The 21,455-nt window shown below is 38.2% G+C and overlaps 1 protein-coding gene across 1 annotated transcript in view; it reads left to right on the top strand.

Annotated features, from left to right (window-relative positions):
- pop7 (POP7 homolog, ribonuclease P/MRP subunit) overlaps nt 1-18,891 on the top strand; it is a 28,784-nt gene extending 9,893 nt beyond the window's left edge. The window contains exon 2 of the mRNA XM_028798281.2: nt 16,202-18,891. Within this exon, the coding sequence (XP_028654114.2) occupies nt 16,204-16,629 (426 nt within the window). The 5' untranslated portion in view covers nt 16,202-16,203 and the 3' untranslated portion in view covers nt 16,630-18,891. The remainder of the gene's footprint in view (nt 1-16,201) is intronic.
- Nucleotides 18,892-21,455: the final 2,564 nt, after the last annotated feature.

Here is a 21,455-nt window from a genome sequence, read left to right as displayed (position 1 = left end):
AGAGTTGGCTCTCCAGCAAAATGCCCCTCGCCCTGTTTCTGAGGGCATTCCACAGTGAAGCTCCTCCTCAGAACCAGTGGCAGGATGCAGTGGTCACTTCATTTCAGGTAAAGGATGGTCATTGCATATATTTGTCCTCAATGTGTGCCATAGGTATGTTCCATATAGCCCTCTTTTTTTGTTGGGTCAGTTGCAGGGAATGTCATATCCCTAGAACCTGTGTCTGACCAACGAGATATTGACGAAGGTCAAATATTTGATGAAGACACTGTGTCTGATTATTCATCGGGAGGAGAGGTACATTTTCCAAATAATGTTTGATCAAACTCCACTGTGATCAGTCCCAAGTGCCCCAGAATTTACTGTCTTAATCTTCTTTATTTATTTATCTGGTTTGTACAATGCTATATACTGTATATTCTGCCATTCTTTATTGTATTCCGTAAGTGCCTTGAGCATGGGAAAGGCGCTATATAAATAAAATGTATTATTATTATTATTATTAATCACATTTGGAAATCCTGGGTAATGAGAATGTTAGGCTGATTGTGAGATTCTTTATGGAACTGTGGGTGTTGTGTGTTGCCTACCTGCAATGGCATGAAACGCCTCTTTTGTCTGCCCACGCAGGTGTCCAGGAAACACAATGAAAACCCGAAGGAAATCTTTCAGAGCCAAACAGACTTTACAAATTGCCTGGCAAACTGCACTTTTAGATAGATTTTCCGCATTGCCTACAGTATATTTAAAAAAAAAAAAACAAAAAAAAAAACCTCAAAGCAATGCATACTGTCTGTGTGGTTGTGAGAGCCGACTTCGCCGAGTTTGACTTTGAATATAATGGTCCTAATACATTTTTGAGGTACAATATTCCCTCTCGGCTAAAGCGGTATCTTTCAAAAATAATTTCCTCCGGGAGCAATAAAGGATCTTGCCGATCGCGCAAACCCCTCTCTATATGAAATTCTCTTCTTATAATTTGCATACCGATTATCAATTGGTCACTCATTCATGAATGGTGAAGTCATGACTGAATGAATTCCACGCATGGACACTGATTGTGTGCGCTAATCCTTGTTTACATAGAACAAACCTGCTCCGAGCAGGTTTGAGGATTAGGATGTGTTGCTATGACAACACTTCCAGCAAGAGTTTCGAAAAACTGACAGATCCAGGATCAGGCCAAATCGTCAACAATTACATCCGGCTAAACGAGTAATCCACGTACAAAAAATACTCCCCTGATACCTGTTGTTTTCATTTTAGTCTGTAAGAATAATTTGCGATATGTTGTTCCTGTTCCACATCCTAATTAAACACTGTTAAGCTAATCCTTCAGTAAATGGCTCAATTAATGGCTGCCAGGTAAAAGATTGCACATTATTTTTAAATAATAGTTTCATCATAGTTTGCACTCTTGAATGAGAACTCTGATCGCAAGACTTTGTTTATGAATGTGCACCAGTTTGATTGGATGGCAACATATAGGAAAACTAGTGTGATCAGACATCTCAAGACTGTTTGTTTTATCCTGAACAGAGTCTAAAATGTTTTGAATCTTTGTAATCTGAACAAAGCTTTCTTTAGATTCAGCTTTTTTCCCTAGCATTATTTTATATATTTATTGTGTTTTAGGATGTAAAGAAACATGCGTGAATTCTCAAAACATGTTTGTTTTAGTTTAGGGTTACAGTAGGTGCGAGGCCTTTCCTGGCAGTATTGGTTGGAAGGCAGGAAACCAAGGTACCAGTCAATCACTGTGTGCACATACACACACTCATACAAGGGTCAGTTTAGAGTAACTTGTCAACCTACTATACACATTTTTTGTGTAGAAGGAAAATCTGTGCAGACCAGCAATGAACACTTTCATTGAAACATTCTTTGGCTATACTGTACAATAATAGTTTACCATGCAGTTTATTAAATTTAGCCATTCTCAGTTTCTAGTTTATTTAAAACTATTTCTTATAGCTTATGCAAATCATTGTGGTTATTATCACATTAGTAGATTGACATGTTTTAAACCAGCAGTTCTAAAGTGACCGGAGTCTTTTTAAGAGTGATATGGAGAAACATTTCACAATCTGCAATCTTGACTCATGTCATCTCCAGAAAAGAAGTGCTTACTGCATTGACAGTTTGTGGCTGGTAAAGGAAGTACATATGAAGAAATATTTTATGTTGTCATTGTGTACTGTACAAGTGCTGAGCAGAGTAAGGGAACCCAGAATAACTGGAATTTTAAGGAACTAAGAAGAATTAGATCTAGAATTAGTTTTAGAAAGCTGAATTTAATTCCATGAAATTCTGAGCAATTCTGTGTTTTTTGCCAAAATGTAACTATGATTACATGTAGTAATAAATATTTCCAAGATTTAATATCATAAAATTTAAAGTACATTTTCTGTGGTACTTTGTATGAAGAGTAGTTAATGTAAATTTATTGTTAAATACATGTTCTTTTATTCATATATTTCACTTTTTTACCGAATCGTCATTGCACATAAAACAACATGATGACTGTTCAGGGAAATTGTTGTATTAAATGAAAGATCAAAATAAAACAGTTTCATCTTCTTTATAAAAAATAGTTTGAGTTGATCCTTCCGCATAATATGTAATTTTAATTTATAAATTATGATTGATTGCATTTGGTTTGTTTAACTGTCTTTTATTTGATTCATAATGTTTACCAAGTCAAAACAATCTCGCTTTGAGGTGGAACTTCATTGAGTTGACCCGATTTTAATTCTGTTTCCTGTCATTCCAATTTCCATTTTGTTCCCTTAGAGCTAGGTTCTATCCCAACTCCAGAAAGTGAACTGAAATTTACCATTCAGTCTAGTTTAGCTCAAGTATGATCCCCACAAGTGTTCTGGTGCTGAACACTGGCCTGTCCTTGGGTGTGTTGTTTTGCAGTTAGCCTGCTAGAGATTTTTCCAAATCCAGAAACAGATTATAATTGGTAATACATTTTTGAGATAAGGTGCCTTGGTTTTTGAATAACCAACAAGATTTGGCCAGCTCATTGAAGGTCCGAAAAGGAGTGTGAATTATTTATGTAGGAGTTCTAGTCTAACAATGGAATTCAAGTCTGTTGCAACAACCAGTTGCCTGTGTTATTTTAAATGTGCCAGTATAAAAAAATTTTTTCATGGAACTGATTGAATGTTATAAACTGAAGCTTACAAGGCAACAGAGATAAAGTTTACAATAACTTATGGTCTACCACATTAATTAGAACAATCTGTGATCAGCTGAATACTAAGTAATTATTTTTGAACTTCATTAACATGTAAACTGACAGCTTCTTGCTAAGATTTGACTGATTTTCTGGTGCCTTTGTTACTGTTCTAGACAATGACAAATGTTAACTGTTTTGTGTTAAATGAGCAGCTGTGGGAAAATACAGTATTTCAAGACATGGACTCTGAGTATCCAGTAAAGCACCAGTAGAAGAGGAAAAGTAAAACCATTACAGATGTCAGATTTGCTAATGTACAGAACTTTTGCTGCATGCTGATGTCATTCTTGGTTCAGATTTTAGTGCAGACTACTCCATGTTCTAAATGTTTGTGCACGAAACTTGATTGTTCTTAAAACTTTTATTTTTGGTTGACATAAAGGGTTTATATATTTTAGGCTTTTTATATTAAAGGCTTTTTATATTTTAGAAGTGTTTTTTTTTTAATAGAAATTTCACTGTACAGCGAATTCAGTCCGCTCACAATGAAATCAATATATGTGGGTAAAAAAATGGACCACATCTTTAAAGCAGAATAAACAGTTGGTTATATTTGTCTTAGGAATGCTGGTATCGAATGATCTATATATATAAAATCCCTATGTGCGTCCAGGTGTCCGTGTGTGCGTGTCTTCTGGTGAAGTGCACATGTGCGGGGCACGGTGCAATGCGCAATATTACTGTCAGAGAAAGTTAGAGGCGTTTTACGGAAATACAAACCAGTATTACTGCGAGAGGAAATTAAAGGTACACACTACAGTGACGCATATTACAGCCACATACAAGCCAGTATTACTGTCAGAGGAGATTAAAGGCATATTACCGACTCGCACGCATGTATTACCGCCAGAGAAAATTAAAGGTATATTACGGACGTACAAGACGGTATCCTTCAATAAGGGCGCGCACAGGCATCCTTCAATAAGGGCGCGCATAAAAAGGCGAGCCTCAAAAGGGTGACCTCAATTGGGCGCAGCGAATAAAGGCGCGCGTAAATAAAGATCTGCAACTTTGTTACTCTTCACATATTCCAGAGCCATTTGAACTAAATTATCTACGAATGCCTTTATTCGCCGCGCTCAATTAAGGTCGCCCTTTTGAAGCTCGCCTTTTAGTGCGTGCCCTTATTGAATAGAGCCGTACAAGACAGTATTACTGTCACAGAAAATTAAAGACACACAATACACGACGGCAGCCCACGAAGAACGGTCAGCTCAGCAAGTAAACATCAACAAAAGAAAGGCAGAAAGAAAGAAAAATACGACCAACAAAAAGAATGAGGTCAAAGTCCCTTGCCATGTAATATAGACTGTTCCTACTAATGTTTATGCACTACTGTTCTAGCGCCCGTTATTGTAACGGGCTAAATGACTAGTTCAATATAAGATGCAATTCATAGTATCAGTGATGGGGCTCTATTTGCCCATAAAGTTAATGGACATTTTAATGTAGGAACTACTAATGTCTTCTAAATGCTAAATACTGCAATTAATAGTACTTAATAGGCAATTATTAATTGACACAGAGGAGCATATGGGTGGTTACAGTAGGTTCTTGTGTATTAAGCATGTACCTGTAGATAACCAGAGAGTACCTTGTGAACAGTGTGTTTCAATTAGATTTTGAGGTAATGAGCTCTTGATATTTTAATATCAACTGTTGATAAAGCATGATGTTCCTCAATCTGTGCAAAATATGATTTTATTCCGCTCCAATTTATAGATCACCAAAATGTCTCGCGACTCAGACCATTTGAAATGTATCTGGGTCAAGGGCCTACCTCCAAGAGATGTCCCAGTGAAGCAGGTGCCAGACGACAGGTGCTTGGCACTATCCCCAGGCTAGTGAAATTGAATCTTTGCTTAGTGATTGGATTCATAATTATACACATTCTTTAAAAGTCCTGTTTCAGTTTGTAACTCTGGGGAAATATTGTGATCATTTATACCACACTTATAGCATACCATGTAAATCTTGCTTGACTGAAAGAAACCTAAATAAACCACCATTACAAAATTAGAAGCTGTCTTATTTTATTTAAAATGGGGTGGGTGGGGAATATTCAGTTTATCAGAAACCATTTATTTTTAATAATTTGGCAGGCATTTATTGGTGTTGTCCTCAGTTAACTGAACATGCTGAAACTTTAGTGACCTTTTGGATATTTCAGAATTTTATTTTCTGTTTTCACTGTTTTTTATTTTTGTTTGATTTAGATTTTTGAGTTTTTAAGAATTGTTTTTACTGTAAGAAAGTAGCAATAGCTACAATAAAACAAACAATAGTGAAGTGCCACTTTTACATTCCTTTTAATCAAACAACACACCAGCACAATTATACTTATTATACTTAAAACATAATGGCTAGAAGTTCAGGGCATAAACTAATGGATAAATAAAAGTTCAAAGCACGATTGGGGGGGAAAAAAAATATATATATATATATACACAATAATGTATATAAAGGGGTGTGCGGCGATCCCAATGTCTATGGAAAAGGACGAAGGTCCAAATCTTTAGAGTCCTGGTGCTTCCTGTCTTGCTATATGGTTGCAAGACATGGATGCTATCCAGTGACCTGAGACAAAGACTGGACTCGTTGTGCTGTGCCTCTCCGGATAATCCTTAGGTACCATTGGTTTAACTTTGTGTCGAATGAGCGATTGCTCATGGAGTCCCGAATGAGGCACATTACCTGCATTGTGAGGGAGCATCAGTCATGGCACTACAGCCATGTGGCGTGATTCCCCGAAGATGATCCAGCTCAAAGATCCTCATTGTTGGGGACCCGAGTGGCTAGATCAGGCCAAGGGGTTGCTCACGTAACGCCTGGCTGCGGCAGATAGAGGGTCATTTCCGGAGGGTGGTACTGGACCGTGTGTCTGCCTGGGGGGTTGCCATCCGGGATCCCGAGTTGTTTTGTAGTGTAGTGGGTGTGGCAACACACTGTACCAGTGCATGCTCCCCAACTTGACTTGAATAATGTAATTTGTTTAAACATCTGAATTCCGCTAACGGTCTTTTATATTTTAACGCCCTTAATCAGTACAGTTTTAAGTTGGAGCTGTGCTAATTTGATTTATTTCCATCTCTGACACACATCCCAATTGAAGTACATGATTGTGAGGTGCTTGGTGTTTAATCTCATCTCTTGTCTGTGAGGAGAGTCTTACAGTATGCTTTCTAAAGCTCATCTCACAGTCAACTGGCCAGACTGAGAAGTGTATATAGGGCAATGCTATCTCTGTCACCTCTGGATAACACTGTCTTGTACCCTTCCAGTAATCAGCCAGCTCCACAGAAGAATAGAGACCCTCATTTGAAGCACAGTGTAAATACGCTGTCCACTCTTCTTTTAGGTCTACTGATGGGATCATCAGAAATTTCAGTTTTGTGTATCTTTCAATGTGTTTTTCCATAGAAGTGGGCTTGCCTGGGATCAAACACTCTGACCAGCTTATATACTTCCTTTGCAGGTTGGACATCACGGTATTTTGAAAATATACCAAACGGCCAGGTGGAATGCATATTTTGCAGGTGGTCAAGCACTTCTGTCTTCTGTTTCATGCCCATCTCATTCAACAGCTTATCAGTTTTGGCACCAAAGCCATATGTTTTTTGCAGTTCATTCATCAGGTAGGAGCCCAGATGCTCCATGATGTTGTATGCTGAGACTGCAGTAGGACAGTGAGTTCCCTCCAGAATTGTAAGAGCCGTGAATAGTTTGATGCATTCCTCTATATTTATATGTAAAATATATTAAAAATAGCAGCAGACCTAGCACTTACACCTGCGGAACACCACTCTTAACATCAGCCAATTCTGATAAGGTTCTTCGCACCATCACCCTCTGCTTCCTGTATGTGAGCCAATTCTGCACCCATCTACACACAACACCCCGAACTCCCACTTATTTTAGTTTGGTGCCCAACCTCTCATATGGCACCTTATCAAATGCTTTCTGAAAGTCCGGATAACTAATATCATATGCTCCACTTTCATCATATCCTTTTGTTGCGTCTGCATAGAATTACAGCATGTTAGTAAAATATGACCTCCCTCTTCTGAACCCATGCTGAATGTTCAGAACAACACCTATACTTGACATGTGCTGCTCGGTCTTATCCTTAATAATTCATTCCATTAATTTTCCTGTGGTGCATATTAAGCTTACTGGCCTATAGTTGTTTGGATCTGCCTGGTCACCTTTTTTATCCCCTGTGGCTGGGTTACCTGGTCACCCTTTTTATATAACAGGATAATATTTGCCATTTTCCAGTCCTTTGGAATCTCCATTTTGCAGGTTTCATCAACTACAATATAACTTTTCTTGCCACAAATCTTTCGAAGAACTGTGTCCATATATTGTTCAAAGAAACGGGGCAAATGAGTTTTATGAAGACTGCAGTAATTTTTTGGCCGCCGCCTCCCTGTTTACAATTCTTAGTAAAGAAAGGATGGATCTTCGTCATTTTCTTTGAGCTGTATGTCCAACTCCACACACACAGCCACAAAGTCCTCCACAAATTGGTGTCTTGTATCTGACAATTTTGTTTTCTTGTATTTTTATCTGAAGGGGAACGCTCATTGATCTTAATTTCTCCTTGTTCTTGAGATGGGTTTTAGATTTGATGTGGTCATTGCAAGTATCATTTCATGTCCAGTCGATGGTAGGCTGGGAAAACTCGCAGAAAAGTTGTCTAGATTCTTAAAAGTCACAGTAATATTGTCGTGCTCTCAGTTTTGCAGTTAAGCTTGTGTTTCTTAGCTTACTTGGATATAGTTTGGGTATCTGATACTGCTCACTTCGACATTTCCACCTGTCTCATACAGCTAGCTAACTCGCATGCCTTTTAATGAGAAAACATACAGAAACATGTACACAGACAGAGGCACGACTACAAAGAATTGCGTTCGCTTGAAAACAACAAACTAGAAAATAGCATCTGGATGACAGAACTACAGATTACTCAAATGTTTAAAATATTTGGAAGATTTGTAACAGTTACCCCTTCAGTCTCTAAATTAGGCACATTTTCTGTTTTTAAGTCTAAAATCCATTTTTATGCATTAATTCCATGATTCTGTCTGTGTTTCTTCTCTTTGCAGAAATCATAGGGTCCTACCCAAGGTTATTACAGTTTTGTCTTTTTATATTAGTTTTTATTTCTATATTTTTCTGACCTTACTTGGAAATTCAGTTTAGTTTTAGTTTTCCTTCATCATTTATTTTTAGTTTTAGTTTAGAAATGTCTTTGTAAAATAAAAAAACTATTTTATTTTTATATCAATTAGTTTCAGTTTTAGTTTTAGTAATTATGGCATGGAGCTCCTACAGAGTTTAGTTTTGTGTCACAATCAGATAGAACTGTACACTTAACAGATTTGGATACGAGTTTGTTAGTGGAAGCTTACTACACTACATGGTTTACTATCTGGTTTTGTTTTTGTCTGATAAAAACACGCATCAAAACTAGATACTGAATATGAACAATTTTACACAATTTTATAATTTTTAAAATATTTTCTCATGAAAATCACAGAGGCTTAGGAAGAACAGGATGAACTGACTTGAATCAGTGTGCAGACCCCACCTAGCTGTTTTGAGGGAAACAAAGAAAAACAAACATGTAATGTCAAAGGTTTGGGGCAGTGAGACTTGAATAGCCCAACATAAAGGAAAGTAAACTCATAATGAGCAGAGCAAGAGCAGGTAATAGGAGTATGGACAGGCTGATGTTAAGAACAAAAAGAATATATTTCAACTATCTATTTTGAGAGAGAGAGAAAAACATTGAAAAAAGGAAGACAGTTTAAAATATAATTCTTCTAATGGATTACTTTCACAATATCGGGTATTTTGAGTCGTGAATATGAACTAAAAAGATAAATTAATAAATATAGAATAAATACAAAAATCCATTAATATGTTTGGTTTTTCATCACTTGGCAGACTTTCTTCGCCTATCTATCTTTGTTTGTATCGCTTCATTGTTAAATGATGTTTTTAAAGCAAAAGTGATTGTCCGCAACAATATGCTGATCTTGTATGATGACCTAGTCAGTCTCTCGATCATTGACGTTTTATTTTCAAAAACTGGGAGTAGTGTCCCCCAGACTTTCTTGTATACTCGGATATGGGGATGGATATTTGAGGAGTAAACCGCAAGACAATGATTATATTTTTGTATTATTATTATGTACATTAAGAAACCATCAACAACAAATCAAATTAATAATATATTGAACAATTATTATAAAAGTAAAGTTGAATAAATCAGACTCTGCAGCTGCATGAATAATTAAAAAAAAAAAATTGACTGTGTTCTGGTAAAGTACCACTTCTGGGTGATGGATTTGGCCCAAAAGTTAATACAGATCAACAATTGGGGTGTGACAACCACATGCCGAATTTCATCCATCTATCTAGTTACGTTTTTGAGTTATCGTGTTTCCACACACACAGACACACAATTCCAAAAAACGGTACTTTTGGACTCTGGGAGGTTTGTAACGTCAAGATTCATCAAAATATCGAGGTCGGATTTTTTCATGATTACTATACTTTCTCTATACTTCGTATATGAGAAAGTAAAAACAGTTTCTCCCATGCAAAGTGGCAAGTGAATTGCTGTCAACAAAAAAACAGTCACCTGAGAAATAAACTGAAACGTTACTCGCTCGTGATTTTTCTGTCCATATGGTAAAAGTTCTGATTTCAGCCGTATGAATTACATCTTGATATACAACAGTCACGAAGAAAGGCGGCACGTAAATCACTTTCTATTGCACACATTTTACACACCCGCATTCACCATGCTCTGTCACCGCAAATGCTGTGTGAACACCCACCCTCCATCACCAGCTGCCATTCAGCAACTGCAGTCAAACACTTCTGGTAACAGGAGATCAGTCTTTGGCATTTCTGTGGAGAAATTTTGGCCCAATCTTCTCTACAGCATTTGTTTAATTTAGCAGTATTGGAGGGTTTTCGACTATGAACTGCCGTTTTAAAGTCCCTCCACAACATTTCAATGGGGTTCAAGTCAGGACTGCAACAAGGTCATGGACTTGTAGTTGTGCTTTGGATTGTAGTCATGTGGCATAGCCCAGTTGCACTAGAGCTTCAGATCATAGACTGATGACTAGACATTCTTCAGTACTCTGTTAGAGAGCTGAATTCTTGCATCTCCACACTGTCATGCTACTACCACCATGTTTGACTGTGGGCATATTCTTATTGCGGAAAGCTATGTTCACTTTATGCCGGATGTAGCAGGTCTCATGTATTCCCAAAAGTTCTATTTTTGACTCGGAGAACATTAACCCAAAAGTTAAAAAATTTGGGGGGTAACCAATGTGTTTTTGGCAAATATTAGGCAAGCCTTTATGTTCATCTTGTTTAGCAACAGTTTTCACCCAGCAACTCTCCCATGGATACCATTTTTGGTCTGTGTCTTTCTAATAGTGGAATCATGAATTCTGACATTAAATGAGCTGAGAGATGCCTGCAGTTCTTTAGATGTTTGTCTTGGGTGTTCCATGTCTTCCCAGGTGAGTTTTCTATGCACTCTTGAAGTACTTTTGCTAGGCTGACCTTTCACTGTTCCAAGTTTTCTGCATTTGGAAATGATGGTTCTTATGGTTGTTTGCTGGTGTCCCAGGGTTTTAGAGAATGCTTTGTAACCTTTTTTCCAACTAATATATTTTAGCAACTTTTGTTTTAAGGTCTTCTGCATTTTGAGACCTTTTGGCCAACTTTGCATTGCTGGAAATTTCTATTGACTTGATTCTTGGGCCCTGCTCAGTAGGGCTGGTAGTAATCATGCTTGGATGTCTAGTGTAATTTAACTCTGTATCATTTTACATTTGGTTCTTCGGTTGATTGAGTGACTAAGGGGGCAATTACTTTTTCACATGAGTGCTGTAGGTGTTGATTTTTTTCCTCCAGTAAATTGAATGATCATTTAAAAAGAGTGTATTGTGTTAACTCAGACTGACATTTGTATTATACTAAATATTTTTAGAAATCAGAAACCAGTGATATGAGTAAGCAAAAACAGAGGAAATTGTGAAGGGTGTACATACTTTGCAGAACACTATCTTACTGGTCTGTAATGTATACATTGCAGTTTAACCTTGAATTCAACAAAATTTAAACTAATCTTTATTTTGCTTAAATGCACAGTGCTTTTTCATACTTTACATGAAAGCTAGAGATACTATCTCAGAATTGTTTGATAGTGATATCTTTGAAAGGCTGTACAGTATATAATGTCAGTCAGTCAGGATATAGCGGGTTGGACAATGACTAACACAGGGTCACGTGGGTCTGCTGGAGCCAATCCCAGCCAGCACAGGGTGCAAGGCAGGAACAAACCCCGGGTAGGGCGCCAGCCCACCGCAGGGTACACCCACACCCCAAGCACAAACTAGAGACAATTTAGGATCGCCAATGCACCTAACCTGCATGTCTTTGGACTGTGGGAAGAAACCGGAGCACCCAGAGGAAACCCACGCAGACATGGGGAGAACATGCAAACACCACGCAGAGGGAGGACCCAGGAAGCAAACCCAGGTCTCCTTACTACAAGGCAGCAGCGCTAGCACTGCGCCACCATGCCGCCCATAAAATAATGTAATACTGAGAATGTTATTTCTGTTGATTTGTTGTGCAGTGCTTGTTGACTGTGCTTGCTATATAAATACTTTTTGAATAAAGGCTAATGAAAATATTGTTCTTCTACAAGGAGTGTCTGCTTCCATTGCAGCATAAATTCTGTTAGCTAAATTCTGTATGAGAACATGAGATTACATTTTTTTCACAGTCATCACTACAAACCACATGAGATTTTTACGACAACATTTAAAAACATTTTTGGGTGGATTTTTTTTTTTTTTTTTTTTTTTAATGTACTTGCCCAGTTCAGGGTCACATTGAACAAGTGTCTAGGGTAATATGTATGCAAAAATATCTTTTATAATGGTCCAGAATCATCTTTTAATTTTTTTTTTAAACTTGTATTTCTTTATAAACATGTGGAATTTCCTTCCACTCTCTTATAGCTTCTTAATATTCCTAAAGCAGGCTCTTTTCTTCTTCTAACCAGGACTTACTCATTAGACAAATTATGTTCCATGAATCCCAAGTACCAGTTTAAGCCACTCCAATATGTTCATAAACTAGCTGACTCCTCTCAGACGCCATGTGATGGGGCTGTTGCCTAATTTATCATTAGTGCTACTTGTGCAGAACGTTTCTGCATAGCTTTTGCAATTGTCCTGCCGTCTATGTCTGGTTTTCTGTCAGCATGAACAGAGGGAAAAAACTATCAAAATTCTCCATGTTCCTACAGCCTGTCAAATATTTCTTTCATCTTTGATTATCCTGACTATCCTAATATTTGGCTTCTGCCTACTAGGGCTTGGTGATATGGACTTAAGTTGATATAGTTATTTTGACTCAAATGTGATATTCGATATTTCATCAGCACCATGAAGATTTTTTTTATTCTATACGGAATCCAAAACCTGATATTTTCTCACAAAAACATGAAATATTAAATAAGTATTTTTTTGTAAATTACAATAAATATTGATTTTGGTTAGTGAAACAAAAGGTTATTAAACAACATGAAAGTAGAAAATTAGTGAATGCTACTGCCTGGGATTTAGGCATGCCACACTTGCAATCACAACCAATCTTCAAAGAAAAAAAATCCTCAAGCTGTTAAGTGGTTGGCTTAACTGAAAGCTGCAAAGCTAATGAAAAATGTTAGAGGGACCTATATCAAATATGGAGAAATTGCTAATGATGTGGATTGAGGACCAAACACACAGGCAAATCCCTCTTGGTACGTTGACAATCACAAAGCCACAAAGGTTGTTTGAAATGCTTAAAGAAAACGCAGGACCAAACTGTATATAATATGCTGTTCACACAACATTCTATTTCACAAAGCATACCTTTATTATAACATGCAACGACAACCACCCTTTTAAACACACATAACTACTACAGAAAAGAAGAAAACTTTTGACTTGACTGAAGATAAGAGAGCACTCACAGTGAGGTATTATAAAGGCATATTGATGTAGGTATGAAGGCTTCTCAGTAGCATTTATTGATGAATTTTCTTTATCCATTTTGTTTTTAGACCCTAGGTGAGATGGCTTGAAGAATGGAGGCCCCAGAGGTTTTGTTACCTTCTCATTGTTAATGTACATAGGAAGAGAGATTTTTCAACATCTCTACCCCTTTAAATAAAAGAATTGCATGAGACTGTGGTGATCACTGGACTTGTCCGCAGGCAGTGCCATATGGCAGCTGTAGGCTTTTTTTGAAGTAACCCCTTTCATGTTTCACATGTAAAGCACATGATTAGTCCCATGATTCCCCCCCCCCCCCCCCCCCCAGGAGTGGGAGACACAAACAGGGGTCTGCAAACTGAAGAGCAGTGAGTCTAGACTCTAGAGTGAGGAGATGAGTGACTAAACACTCACACAAGTAAATGTGACCTGTAATTGTGGAATGGTTCATCAATGTATTGCTTTTGATAAAGTGTCTGTGAAGTCAATGATTCGTCTGCATAGTTCTCAGTGGTTTTTCAGTAGTAATAATAGTAATACTACATTTTATTTATATAGCATCTTTTCCTATGCTCAGAGAGCTTAAAACAAAATTATCCAAATAGCTTCTGCATACAATAAACAAACACAGGATGTACAAAAACATTAAATAGAATAAAAGAAAGAATAAACCAGAGTATAATGCTAAAACAAATGCCTGAACAAATCACATAATTTGTGATGTAACGCACACACACATTATTGGTAGTATCTAGACAAAAGAAAACTGAAAAAAGGGGCGTTAGGTTATGTTAAAGGCCTTCCTGAACAGATAAGTTTTAAGTTGTTTTTTTAAAAGAATAAATGGAGTCTGCTAATCTAATTAATGTAGGAAGGTAAATTCCAAACTCTGGGTTCTATACAGCAAAAGGCCCTGTCACCCATAGAGTGCAGATTATTGTGGGGGCACAACAAGATTGCCAGAATCGGAGAACCTTAGTGGGCAAACAGGAGCATAGTGATGGAGAAGGTCACTGATGTAGTCCGGTGCAACGCCATTTAAAGCTTTGAGGCTATAAAGAGAATTTTATACTCGATCCTGTAAGACACAGGGAGCCAGTGAGGGCAAAGGATGATGGGTGGTATGTGCTCGCTGTTGGTGGTTAGTGTAAGGACTCTTGCAGCAGAGTTTTAAATTAGAAGATTTGAAGGGACACCTGCCAGTAGGGAATTGTAATAATCGATGCAGGATGTGATAAAAGCATGGACAAGTTTCTCTGCATTAGAAAAGGAGAGGAATGAGCAAACATGGGATATGTTACAGAGGTGCAATTAAGAAAGTTTCTTAATGTGGTTTATGTGGGCAGAATAAGAAAGGGAGGAATCAAAAATGACTGATTCCTTGCATTAGAAGGTCTGATGAGATCACCATCAAGAGTGACTGAAAAGAAGTTGATTTTCTTGAGTTGTGCGTTAGTGCCAATTTGCAGGAGTTCAGTTTTGTTGCAATTTAATTTAAAGAGTTGTGCTGCATCTAGATTTTAATTTCACGGAGGCAAGTTGTGAGCTGAGAAAGCTCTGATGAAGTTTCACTTTTAACATTGAAATAGAGTTGAGTATCACCTGCATAAAAATGATAACCCAGTCCAAAGCTACGAATAATATGGCCAAAGTAAAGCATATAGATACAGAAGAATAGAGGGCCGAGGACAGAGCCCTGAGAAAGTCCTTGTGTGACTGGTGCTGAGCTGGAGCTGCTGGTGCCAAGACTAACAAACTCTTCCCTATCAGACAAGTAGGACTTAAACCAGTGTAGGGCAGTGCCAGAGACACCCAGCATGTTCTCCATTCTTGACAGTAGAATGTCATGTCTGACAGTGTCAAATGCTGCACTGAGGATTAATAGAATTAATATGCTGGTTTGTCCAGAGTCGTCTGCCATAGCAAATCATTGTTCACCTGAAGTAGTGCAGTATCACAGATGTGCTGTGGCCTGAATTAAGACTGAAACGTTCCATCAAACTATTAGAAGTTAAATAATTGGTGGGTTGGGAGACTACAACACGCTCAAGAACTTTTGATGGAAAAGCTAAGTGAGAGAGAGGATGTAAATTGTAGTAGTACTGCCATTGGGGCATTTAAGTTATATAGGAATCAACTGCATCTGTTTATTCTTCTAATTTATTTAACTGTTGCCTATTAAGATTCAGATTTCACTTTTTAATTACTTGCTTGATTCATAACATTTCACATGATCTGTAAATAAGGAGGTATCTAACATTGGGGCTCTGATTTCAAATGACTTGTTTGTCGTAAAAAGCATTTTAAATAAAATATAAAGAAAGTAGTAAGAAGAAAATCAGTTTAAGGCTTCACGAATAATCTGACTATTCTGGTCAGCAAAACTTATTTATTTTTTAGAAAAGAATAACATATACATTATTAAATGACATGTTACAATAACAAACCATCTTCTGCTTAAGAAATTTGTTGTGGCAAAAGCGCCTGATGCTGAGTTTTGAGACTTTTGTTTCCATCATTTATAGCCAGAACATTGTATAAATTCTTTTCTTTTCCCCCACCTTGCTAACCCCAAGACCATTGTGAAAGGGTGCAGTCATAAATGTTATCAGTGATTTGGAATCTTGTTAATTTGAGATATGATGTGACCCCATTTCTTGTTTGCACTGTGGACACTAGGGAGCATGATTCTTTGTTGTCTTGGCCTTGTACGTTAATTTATGTTAAGGTACAGTCTGCTAGTTATGAGACAATGGGGTTTACCACTTGGCCTATATCTGAAATGTGTTTCCTGGTTGAGCTGCTTAGGTTGGTGGAAATTTGTCTTATAACAATGATTTGATTGGTTTATTTTTTTTGATTACAGATATGGCTGAGAATAGAGGAGGGTCAGCTCAGAGTCTGCACTTGAAGCCTGAATGGGAAATGGACCCAGCAGAATACACTCTTCGCAAGCGGCTCCCTCGTAAACTGCCAAAGCGCCGCAATGACATCTACATTAATATGAAGACTAACTTCAGGACCCAGCTGACTCGGTGCCAGAAGCTGCTAGACAGTGGTCAGTTCACAGACATCTGTATTCATGGCTTAGGACTGGCTGTCCACAGGGCAATCAACATTGCCTTGCAGCTACAGGCCAACAGCTTTGGCGAACTGCAGATATCGGCCAACACCTCCACAGTGGAACTAGTGGATGATCTGGAGCCAGAGGTGGACCATGTGGAGCCTATCACTCAAATACGCAGCAACTCTGCTATCCATATAAGGGTTTTCCATGCAGCCAGTAAGGCTTGATTGACAAAAAGCAAAATTAAGTCAGGATGCTGAATACTGTTGTGAAGATGGTCACATATTTAGGTTAAGTTTGAAAGTCAAATTTATACTTAAAGCAAGTAGAGCAGATCATGGTATACAGAATACTGAACACATTTAAATTGGAAAATGTCTGTGGAACAAAATATGTCAACAATTATAGATGTTATGAGCATATAGCATTAGTTCAAGAGTGAACTGCACCAATATCAATATGGATTCAGGAATGCATGCAGTTTGGATCCTGTATTTTAAAGTGATCTCTCCTCAAAAAAAAAAAACTCCCGTTTTATATTATTTTTTCCTCTAGAAATGCAGCTGTCTCTTACAAGAGATTAAGATTGCATGACTGATGTGTTGCCCTTCCTTTACTTGTTTATGAGATTACTGTGTTTATCCCCATGATGTATTGTTTTCTTTACTTGGCTTTATTAATTTGTTTCCTCCTCAAACACGTCACCTCAACTCCTGCTCAGATTTGATGGCCGGCAGTGAGAGTATGCTGTCTGTGTGTGCATGTTCTTGGTAACCTGGTGTGGACGGACTGTAAAGTGGGCATACAGATCACGTGGAATTGCTGTGGTTCAAAAGGGCTTGGTTGTGAATTTCTGTGTTCTCAGGTTATACCTGGGGCTTTGTTGGCAGGATTTCTTCAAGGATAATGCTACCTCTTCATGGATTCAGTGTAATCCATTTGAATTCCTCACCCAGGTGTTGTCTATGTGGAATTTGTACATTCTCAGAACTTTATGTGGGTCTACCTTTGGGTACTTTAGTTTTCCTCCCACAACACCATAGATGTACTGGTTAGGTTGAATGGTGAATCCAACTTGATCATGTGTGAGAGTGAGTGTGTGCCACCGTGGATTGCCGCCTTGTCTGAAGTTGTTTCCTCTTGTGTGCCCAGTGTTGCAGAATATTTTCCATCCCCTCACAACCCTGACTTGGATTAAACGGGTTTGTAAAATGTGGTTTATGTTCTGGTTTTCTAATCTGTACTGTTACCATGCCTAGGGGTGTATGATCCTTTAACATTCTGTCAGGAGTTGCACTCTTCATCAGCAGCACCTGCTGCTCACCAGCATGTTAAGCAATTCCATCTTTTCATTGATTAAATGGGCAAGCAAGCAGTTTATTGCCTGAACAGTATTACTTGCATAGATTGTGGTGAGATGCATATTAATAAAATATAAATAACATAATTATAATGCAATTAACTTTTTTTTTTTCTTGACAGTGTGTGTGTGTGTTTCAGTTCAGGTACAGGCAAGATGCAGAAATTTAATAAGTACTCCTTTTTTTAGTGGTTGATGGGCCATTACAGGGGAAACCAGTTAATTGCTTGTGTCAGATGTTCTGACACTTCTTGCCTCCCCTGTAACACGTTTTAGTAGGTCTGCCTACCTCTCATTTTTAACAGTCAGTGTCTTTGAGGGCTCATGGACAGCTCTGCCTTTTGGGTCTTTTTGATCCAGCTCTAACCTTTTTGGTGACCTGCATGCCGGATTGCTCCACCCCAAACCAGTTTTAAAATGGTTGACCAGCTTAACCTGTAGTACTGATGATCCTAATTTGTTGAACAGATGACATTTGGGATGTTTTTGTAAACACACAAAGTTCCTTAAATGTAGAGTTAAATCTACTAAAGTAGAAGATTGATAGCACTTTGTCTGAAGGAGGAACTTGGAGAAGCACAAGTTATACATGAACATGATGGGTCAAAATTAACCTGAAGGACATGGCAGTGTTTAAAATGTATAGCAGTTGTACAAAAATGTGAGTTGAAACTTTTTTTTGCTTGTGGTAACGTTAGTGCATCAAGTCTTAAGCATCTCTGAGCTGAATAGATTACATTAATATAGTTTTTATGGCTTGTGAACAAACTAATTACCCTCAATGCAGTGGAAAATCCAGCAAAGTCAATGCTGTCCCAAAATGCATTGTGTTATTTTAAATGTGTAGCAGCTGTACACATTTATTAAATCGGCGTACTGTGCTAAAACCCTGAGCCGTAAATATGATGTTAAGGATGTTTTCATGGATTGTGGACAAGTGAACTATCCTAAATGCAAGGAAAATTTTATTGTAGTCAGTGGTGGGTCAAAAGTGACATGACAAGGTAAAAACATTTTTAGAAGCTGTACAGATTATTGCATGTTTAACTTTTTGTAACTGCACATTAACTCGGGAAAATGTTTAAATAAATCACAAAGTTTCAACCAGAAACTCAGGGTACTTTTTACTGATTTTAAACAAAAAAACAGGTCTAATTTAACCCTTGCAGAGTTTTTGGTCAAAGGTGTTGACTGTGTCTTTAAATTTAACTGTTTAATGTCCGCCTATTTTTTTTTTTCTGTTTCTTCTGCTTTGACTTAATTGGCATTAACTTCATCCTTCATTCAATATCCATGTTCTGCTCTTGAAAATTAAGGTCAGGCATTTCTCTTTTCTAATTATAGCTGGAGAATTTATTATGTTGTATGTGTATGTTACAGCAGAATAGGTTGCAAAATTGAGGGTTTTTTTTTTTTGACTAAAAAATGCACTTTGAATATTATTCTTGGTTCCATATGAGAATATGTCAGGTAAGCCCAGAAAAAGCTGCTATGAAAAATCTGCAAGTAGTATGTCTAGTTTTATTGCTTTTGAAATGGACAGGATTTTGTTTCTCTACTTTTACTGTTTTTGCATAAGTGTCCATAGCATACATTGTCCATCGGTCTTCAAAAATGGATATATATCATTTTGAAGGGCAGATCCTGCTGTCAGGATATATATATATATATATATATATATATATATATATATATAATACAGTATCTCACAAAAGTGAGTACATCCCTCACATATTTGTAAATATTTGATTACAGTGGACCCTTGACTTACGAACTCAATTCGTTCGCGAAGGCTGGTTGTAACTCAAGTTGGTTGTAAGTCAAGACTATTTTTCCCATAAGAAATAATGGAAATACCCATAATGTCTTCCGAACCTCCCACAGCAACACTTACTTAACCTTTTCATAATAAAAAAGGATTGTATAATGTGCATAATTTACCAAAACGCCAATAATTTTTCTAATGTACTAACCAAAAAGTTATAAAAAGTGCCTAGCCTACCAGAAACAACAATTTCATACTGTACTCGCCATTTAATTTGACATCTTTGGGCTGCAGGAAGGGAGGAGGAGGAGAATGAAATCAAGGCGGTTATTGCTTGGAAGGAGTTTCCTTATACAAATCTTTTCTTTGTAAAATTGTCGATGGTGGATTTCGACATGTTGTACATATTAGCGAGATCGGTCACACGAACACCACTCTCATATTTCCACACAATTTCCTTCTTCGTTTCGATTGTGATCGCTTTCTTTACCTTCGTTACCTTCTCTTCCTTCCTTAGCAATTATCGAAATAAATTATATAAATCACTGCACTGACCGAAATTACGTCCACAAACACGTGTCTGGGCTCCAACTGACGCTTACGAACGCTCTCGGCTGTTTGTTTACAATCGCGCAAGCGGATACACGTGACCGCATTCAGGTCGTAACGCAAGATGTTGGTCGTAAATCAAGTTGTTCGCATGTCAGGCCGGTCGTATATCAAGGGTCGACTGTATATCTTTTCATGGGACAACACAGAAGATATGACACTTTGATACAATGTAAAGTATTCACTGTACAGCTTGTACAACTCTATAAATTTGCTGTCCCCTCAAAATAACTCAACACACAGCCATTAATGTCTAAACTGCTGGCAACAAAAGTGTGTACAACCCTAAGTGAAAAATGTCCAACTTGTGCCCAATTAGCCATTTTCCCTCCCCGGTGTCACGTGCCTCATTAGTGTTACAAGGTATCAGGTGTGTTAAATTTGGTGTTATCGCTCTCACACTCTCTCATACTCATCACTGGAAGTTCAACATGGCACCTCATGACAAAGAACTCTCTGAGGATCTGAAAAAAAGAATTGTTGTTCTACATAAAGATGGCCGAGGCTATAAGAAGATTGCCAACACCCTGAAACTGAGCTGCAGCACGGTGGCCAAGACCATACAGCGGTTTAGCAGGACAGGTTCCACTCAGAACAGGCCTCGCCATGGTCGACCAAGGAAGTTGAGTGCACATGCTCAGCGTCATATCCAGAGGTTGTCTTTTGAAAATAAACGTATGAGTGCAGCCAGCGTTGCTGCAGAGGTTGAAGGGGTGAGGGGTCAGCCTGTCACTGTTAGGACCATACACCGCACACTGCATCAAATTGGTCTGCATGGCTGTCGTCCCAGAAGGAAGCCTCTTCTAAAGATGATGCACAAGAAAGCCCGCAAACAGTTTGCTGAAGACAAGCAGACTAAGGACATGGATTACTGGAACCATGTCCTGTGATTTGATGAGACCAAGATAAACTTATTTGGTTCAGATGGTGTCATGCGTGTGTGGCGGCAACCAGGTGAGGAGTACAAAGACAAATGTGTCTTGCCTACAGTCAAGCATGGTGGTGGGAGTGTCATGGTTTGGGGCTGCATGAGTGGGAGCTACAGTTTATTGAGGGAACCATGAATGCCAGCATGTACTGTGACATACTGAAGCAGAGCATTGATCTCCTCCCTTCGGAAACTGGGCCGCAGGGCAGTATTCCAACATAACGACCCCAATTAACACCTCCAAGACGACCACTTCCTTGCTAAAGAAACTGAGGGTAAAGGTGCTGGACTGGCCAAGCATGTCTCCAGCCCTAAACCCTATTGAGCATCTGTGGGGCATCCTCAAACGGAAAGTGGAGGAGCACAAGGTCTCTAACATCCACCTGCTCCG

Source organism: Erpetoichthys calabaricus, chromosome 3 (genome assembly GCF_900747795.2).
Source record: "Erpetoichthys calabaricus chromosome 3, fErpCal1.3, whole genome shotgun sequence".
In the NCBI taxonomy this organism is placed as follows: Eukaryota; Metazoa; Chordata; class Cladistia; order Polypteriformes; family Polypteridae; genus Erpetoichthys; species Erpetoichthys calabaricus.
Note: the sequence above shows the minus strand (reverse complement) of the source record. Positions and strands in the feature narration are given on the sequence as shown.